Source organism: Mchenga conophoros, linkage group LG14 (genome assembly GCF_057382185.1).
Source record: "Mchenga conophoros isolate Kocher_MC1m ecotype Shallow Benthic linkage group LG14, M_conophoros_male_GT1.1, whole genome shotgun sequence".
NCBI lineage: Eukaryota > Metazoa > Chordata > Actinopteri > Cichliformes > Cichlidae > Mchenga > Mchenga conophoros.
The window spans coordinates 30,954,796-30,961,963 of NC_140539.1; the positions used below are offsets into that span (position 1 = coordinate 30,954,796).

The 7,168-nt window shown below is 38.6% G+C and overlaps 1 protein-coding gene across 1 annotated transcript; it reads left to right on the plus strand.

The window, feature by feature from the left end:
• Positions 1-4,439: 4,439 nt before the first annotated feature.
• Positions 4,440-5,491, plus strand: LOC146560080 (olfactory receptor 52D1-like). Its single transcript, XM_085245014.1, has one exon. The coding sequence runs from the start codon at positions 4,556-4,558 to the stop codon at positions 5,489-5,491; it is 936 nt and encodes a 311-aa protein (XP_085101140.1). The 5' UTR covers positions 4,440-4,555.
• The last annotated feature ends 1,677 nt before the right edge of the window (positions 5,492-7,168 follow it).

A 7,168-nucleotide genomic window follows, 5' to 3' on the forward strand; every position in this document is an offset into this window, starting at 1 on the left:
GGGCGGTCTATCCTTCAAGCTCGGGTTATCTACCAGAGGCCTGGGAGCTTGATGGTCCTACGCAGTATCTTAGCTGTTCCCAGGACTGCGCTCTTCTGGACAGATGTTTCCGATGTTGTTCCTGGGATCTGCTGGAGCCACTCGCCTAGCTTGGGAGTCACTGCACCTAGTGCTCCAATTACCACTGGGACCACCGTCACCTTCACCCTCCACATCCTCTCGAGCTCTTCTCTGAGCCCTTGGTATTTCTCCAGCTTCTCGTGTTCCTTTTTCCTGATGTTTCTGTCATTCGGAACCACTACATCGATCACTACGGCCGTCTTCTCATGTTTGTCTACCACCACTATGTCCGGTTGGTTAGCCACCACCATTTTGTCCGGCTGCATCTGGAAGTCCCACAGGATCTTAGCTCGGTCATTCTCCACCATCCTTGGGGCCGTCTCCCATTTTGACCTCAGCACTTCCAGGCCATATTCAGCACAGATGTTTCTGTACACTATGCCGGCCACTTGGTTATGGCGTTCCATGTATGCTCTGCCTGCTAGCATCTTGAACCCTGCTGTTATGTGCTGGATTGTCTCTGGGGCATCTTTACACAGCCTGCACCTGGGGTCTTGCCTGGTGTGATAGACCCCAGCCTCTATGGATCTTGTACTCAGAGCTTGTTCTTGTGCTGCCATGATTAGTGCCTCTCTGCTGTCTTTCAGTCCAACTTTGTCCAGCCACTGGTAGGATTTCTGGATATCAGCCACCTCCTCTATCTAGCGGTGGTACATACCGTGCAGGGCCTGTCCTTCCATGATGGTTCCTCGCCTTCCTCCACTTTCTTGGGTTTCTGCTGCCTGAGGTATTCACTGAGCACGCTGTCAGTTGGGGCCATCTTCGTGATGTATTCTTGGATGTTCCTTGTCTCATCCTGGACTGTGGTGCTGACACTCACCAGTCCCCGGCCCCCTTCCTTCCGCTTAGCATACAGCCTCAGGGTGCTGGACTTGGGGTGAAACCCTCCATGCATGGTAAGGAGCTTTCTTGTCTTTATGTCAGTGGCTTCTATCTCCTCCTTTTGCCAGCCTATTACCCCAGCAGGGTACCTGATCATGGCCAGGGCGTACGTGTTGATCGCCCGGATCTTGTTCTTACCGTTCAGCTGACTCCTCAGGACTTGCCTGACCCTAGCGGCCTCTTCATGGTTCCCATTCGTCTGCGGGATCCCCAGGTACTTGTAACTGTCCTCTATGTCTGCAATGTTGCCTTCTGGTAGTTTGATCCCCTCCATTCTGACTACCTTCCCTCTCTTTGTTACCATCCGACTACACTTCTCCAGCTCGAACGACATTCCGATATCATTGCTGTATATCCTGGTGGTGTGGATCAATGAATTGATCTCTCATTCACTCTTGGCATACAGCTTGATGTCATCCATGTACAGGAGGTGGCTGACAACTGCTCCATTCCGTAGTCTGTATCCATAGCCAGTCTTGTCAATTATCTCACTGAGGGGGTTAAGGCCTATGCAGAACAGTAGTGGGGACCAAGGTTATTACCGTTAACGAAAACTAACGAAATAACAAAAACTAGAAGTGAAAAAACATTTTCGTTAACGGAAATAAAAATAAAAACAAAAAAAGGAAAACTAACTAAAACTGTAATGAATGTTCACAAAACTAACTAAAATTAACTGAATTTATAGCAAAAATGTGTTTAGTTTTCGTAGATGTGTGTATGTCATACAATAGTCAAGGGTTAAAATGAAGTTTAGTTTTCAGATTTTTTTCTTGCTGTCTAATTATGCCAGCAGGTGGCAAGTACGTTAGTCAAGTCGTCTGTGTTACTGCTCTGTCCACGCGCAGAATCATGTCAGGAAAAGTGAGGAGAAAGCACCAGAGTCCAATTTGGGATTACTTTGAATATGACTGTGTTTTGGATAAAGCAAGTGTCTTGTAGTGGAAAGAGACAAATTATGAGGGACATTTCTAAAGGGAAAAAAATCCCACAAAGTGCACTTGAAAAGCTCACACAAGAAGGCTAACCTAGCTTACCTTGAGAAGGTAAGGGAGCACACTCAACCCTCATCCCCAGAAACAGACGCTAACCCCAGGCAAGGCAGCGTGATGCATCCCGAGACAACAGGACTGGGATATCTACATAACTGTGTGAGTCAATTGCCTTCAAAAAGTTTATCAATTCACTTGAACCAAAATTATGAACACCCGGTGCTGCAAGAGTTAATAGTCTCATTGGGGCCAAGATATACATTTTATAGTTGCCTGGTATCAATGGTTGTTCATCTGCCCTTATTTATTTATTTATTTAAAGAACCCATAGGTGGGAATGTGAGTTGTCTGTCTCTGCGTGTTAGCCCTGCGACAGACAGGCGACCTGTCCAGGGTGCAGGGTATGGTAGCTGGAATAGCAACATACCCAAGGATAAGCAGAAGAGAATGACTGATATGATGAAACTGGGATTTTGTTACACTTAATTATTGCAAACACAACTAAAACTAACTGAAACTAATCAAAACTAAACTGAAACTCAGATTTTCAAAAAAATAAAAACTAAACTAAATTGGCAAACAATTGGTAAATACTAATTAAAACTGATATAAAATTGAAAATCTGAAGTAAAAAATAAATAAAAATAAAAACTAATGAAAATTGCAAAACTATTAAAACCCTGGTGGGGACAGAGCATCTCCTTGGTAGATCCCGCACTTGATAGTGACTTGTGCTATGGGCTTGAGGTTGGCCTCCAGTGTTGTCCGCCACATCCCCATTGAGTTCCTGATGAAGGCTCTCAGGGTCCTGTTGATCTTATATAGTTCTAGGCATTCCAGGATCCAGGTGTGGGGCATTGAGTCATAGGCCTTCTTGTAATCAATCCAGGCAGTGCACAGGTTGGTCAGTCTGGTCTTGCAGTCTCGGCTGACTGCTTGGTCTGCCAGTAGCTGGTGTTTTGCGCCTCTGGTATTCTTGCCCATCCCTTTCTGTGCCCCGCTCACGTATTGACCCATGTGCCTGTTCATCTTAGCCACTATGATGCCTGACAGGAGCTTCCACGTGTATATGTTCCCTTCGGTCCTTGTCGTGTCATTGATGTTGTCTACGCCATACCTGTTTCCAGTCCAGCCAGGTTAGTCAGCTATTTCAGTTCAGTCAGTCCTCCGTTTCATGTCCTGTTTATCTGCTCATCATAATAAACTCTAGCTTTCACCTATCTGAGTCCAGCGTTTGGGTCCTCTTTTCCTCGCATCCACACACGATACAAGCCCTGACAATATAATTCTTGCTTATTATTATTATTATTATTATTATTATTTAATTTCCCCATCATAATCATTTTCAATAGAATATTTTAGACAGATATTTACTAATGCACACTGGACAAAACAAAACAAAAAACAGGATCAAATGACCCCCTGTCTTTTGTGTGATACTGGGCTATATATATCAGGCTATTTGACCTAATTGGATATTTTTCTGAATAATAGGATGACAACATAATACTCATAAATAATTACCAGGTTTATCACCATTCATCCACAAGTTTCTGTGTGGTCAGTGGTCCCCTGGAAAAGAAAAGAAAAGGTAAAAGCTCATCTTTTGGTGCTGAAATACCTTCAATAATTTAACATTGGGGATTTATTTTGATGCATGCTCAATCATCCAGGTAAGTAAATCTCCAAAAGTTGATTCTGTTCATCTGGACGTAGCGTCAATCAACTTTTGGAGATAATTATTTATTTTGTTTTTGACAGGTTTACAAGTACTGCAATTAACTGGGCAACTGGGAATATTACTGAAGTTGCCATTGCTGACCCTATAGTGTCTATACAAATTGTTATCAAGTCCTATCCACTTCATTAGCTCTATATTAAAAATATTCCAACATTTCACTGTTCATACTGTTTTTTGCAATGTTCAATTAGAGCGATTATGTCTGATTTCCACGTGCACGTTTGTGCATGTCCTTAGTGAGATGATAATACATTTTTGATTCTTCACAAACCCTGTGAAGCAGTGCTTAAGTCACAACTAACAATCTAAAGATGAGCTTTAAGATAACACCCAATACTCCAGAGATCTGCCTGCTGTTCAAAATCACACCTATAAAGCCTTGAATGTTTTACCGGGTAGTCACAGGCAGCACTAACATAAGTCAATAAAGATGACTGCTTTGTGTGTATGTGGTTTAGATATAATCTTTATTATGCATTGAAGTGAATTAATGCTTTTTTGCTCTATTGCCTTTGAGTATTTGAATTCCAGACTACAGGCAAAAATATTATAACATGTTATCATAAATGCATAATATATACACTGTGTAATGCTTAACCGCAGTGTACATGGACTCAGTTGTCCAGCATGAAGTTATCATGATTACAGTTTATGAATAAAATGTAATCATAACATTCAATGTTTTTTCCTCTTTTTATGATTTTTTTGTTGTTATGTTCATTGGTGTGATTGCTAAATTGAAATGCATAAATATTTTCTCCCTAATAAACAATGAAGTGATGATTGATTTCTGAGTTTTATAAGTAGCAAAAGCTAAGAAATGAACAACCAATACAACACATCCTCTTTTTTACAGATTAATGTCTTTAATCTCTCCTCTGAGAGTGTTTTGCCTGCATTTCTTTTTGCAACTCTGAGTTACATGATCATACTTTTTTGCAACCTTACTCTAATCCTCACCATTGTGCTGAATAAATCTCTGCATCAGCCAATGTACCTAATTCTGCTGAACCTTCCTATGTATGACCTTATAGGTTCATCAGCTCTCTTTCCACAGCTCATCAAAGAAATACTGAAGAACAGTGGGATAATGCAATACTCAGCTTGCGTTGCTCAAGCTTTCTTTATCCATATCTATGCAGCAGGCACTGTGTTCAATCTGAGTGCAATGGCATATGATAGATACATTGCCATATGTTACCCACTGCAGTACAGTACTGTGATGACTAATGCCCATATCATGAGAATAATCACCATTGTATGGATGAGTTGTTTAGTTTTAATTGCTGTGCTTTTTTTCTTACTTTTGCGCTTGCCTCGTTGTCGATCTGAAATGACTCACGTTTACTGTGATAATCCATCTCTGTTGACTTTGGTCTGTGCTGACACAACTATTAACAATATCTATGGCCTTTTGATAGTTGCTCTTTCACAATTAGTGGCTAATGGAATTGTTTTCTACACATATCTCTGCATCCTCATAACTTGCTTTAGATCTAAACGATCAGATACAAAAGCCAAAGCTCTGCAGACATGTGCTACACATCTGATTGTTTTTCTCTTGTTGGAGTGTCTTGGTCTTTTCACCATCATATCATATAGACTAAATAATGTTTCACCCCATTTCAGAAGATTTATGGGTTTGTCAACTTTAATTTTTCCCCCAACACTGAATCCAATCATCTATGGTTTGAAAACAAAGGAAATTCGAGAAAAGGTGTTGAACTTTTTAAAGAATAGGATGTTTTCATCTTAATGCACTCTTTCAAAAGAATCTGATGTAACATGCTGAAACATTGGACATTTTTCACCTTCATTGTCCTCCTGTTATGTGAAATTATATTGTATGTTATTGTTTACTCGGTCACGTCCTTTTCTAACCCTAACCCAAAAGCAGTGCACATTAAAATTTCTGAAATCAAACAATTTTTGAAAACAACAACACAAGCAATTAACATCTGATTAAAGACTGAAGGTAATATTTTTTTAGTGTGCATTGTTACTTTATCATTAATGTTTGTCATTATACCATTGTATAAAAAAATAAACGCATACTTGAAGTTAATTATAATGTTTTTGCTTTCTTATGTTGTATGACAATTTTCTAAATAAATAAACAAACACTGTTTAGTAGGTACTACAGCAGTTGGAATAATTATAATCATTGATAATGATCATTTCTGATTTGGTTTTAGAATTATGTTGTCAAATAATGTAACTTAAACAGGTGTTGCCCTGCAGATAAGATACTGCTTTTATGCACTGATTATCATCAAACGAGTATTTACTATTGTAATATGTGTAATTAAATTATTATTATTATTATTATTATTATTATTATTATTATTATTATTATTATTATTGTAGTCTACTTGCCAGATATCCTTCGGCATGATGCAAAAAGTGCTTGTATGAATGGGTGAATGAGGCATGTTCTATAAAGCGCTCATTAAATTTGGAAAAAACTACATTTATGTTATTCGGAAATTGTAAAAAAGATGCAGGAGCAAAATTATTAGTAAACAATGTTGAAATAGAGCAAGTTTCGGATACAAAATTTCTGGGTGTGATAATAGATAACAAAATCTGCTGGAAACCTCACATAAAGCATATACAAGCCAAACTGTCAAGAAGCATCTCCGTACTAAGTAAAGTTAAATATTTTTTGCCTTCCAAATCACTCCGGGTACTTTATTGTTCACTTATATTGCCATATTTGGAATACTGTGTGGAAATTTGGGGAAACACATATAAAACTGCACTTCAACCAATATGTAAAATTAAAAAAAAAGCAATCAGGATGATTAATAAAGCAGGATTTAGAGACCATACTAACATCATGTTTTTGAAATTAAAAATACTGAAGTTTATGGATCTTATATAATATAAAACTGCAAAAAATTATGTACAAGGCCAGATACAATATGTTACCAGGAAATATACAGAGGATGTTCTATGACAGAGAAGGAGACTATGAATTGAGGGGGAAATTGAATCTAAGGATTCTTAAAGCACGGTCAAAGGTTAAAACCTTTTGTGTCACTATTTATGGGGTAAAACTGTGGAATAGTTTTACTATAGATCTACAGCAATGCTCAGGAATTAGTAAGTTCATGAAAATACTTCGAAAACTGATTTTGGAAGAATATGATACCGATAAAGATGATCACCCATTGTATGTATAAAAATATCAAATTATATCCAAATTATATCAATCACGGTAGCCAAGTTTATATAGGTTCTCCTCGTGTATCGTGTGGAGTATGTGATGATGGGAATTAGGTGAATTATGTGGGATCAATAAGATGTTGAGCAGGGGTAGGAATTAATAAGTATGTTCATACTTCTTCCTACTCCTTTTCAGACCAAACATTGTTACATTATGTCAGACGATTTTGTTTTATTTCATTATATATTTTTTGTTTATCTGAAC

Excerpts from the sequence above, each read along its gene's own strand:
- LOC146560080 (XM_085245014.1), top strand. The coding sequence starts at position 4,556 with ATGAACAACCAATACAACACATCCTCTTTTTTACAGATTAATGTCTTT.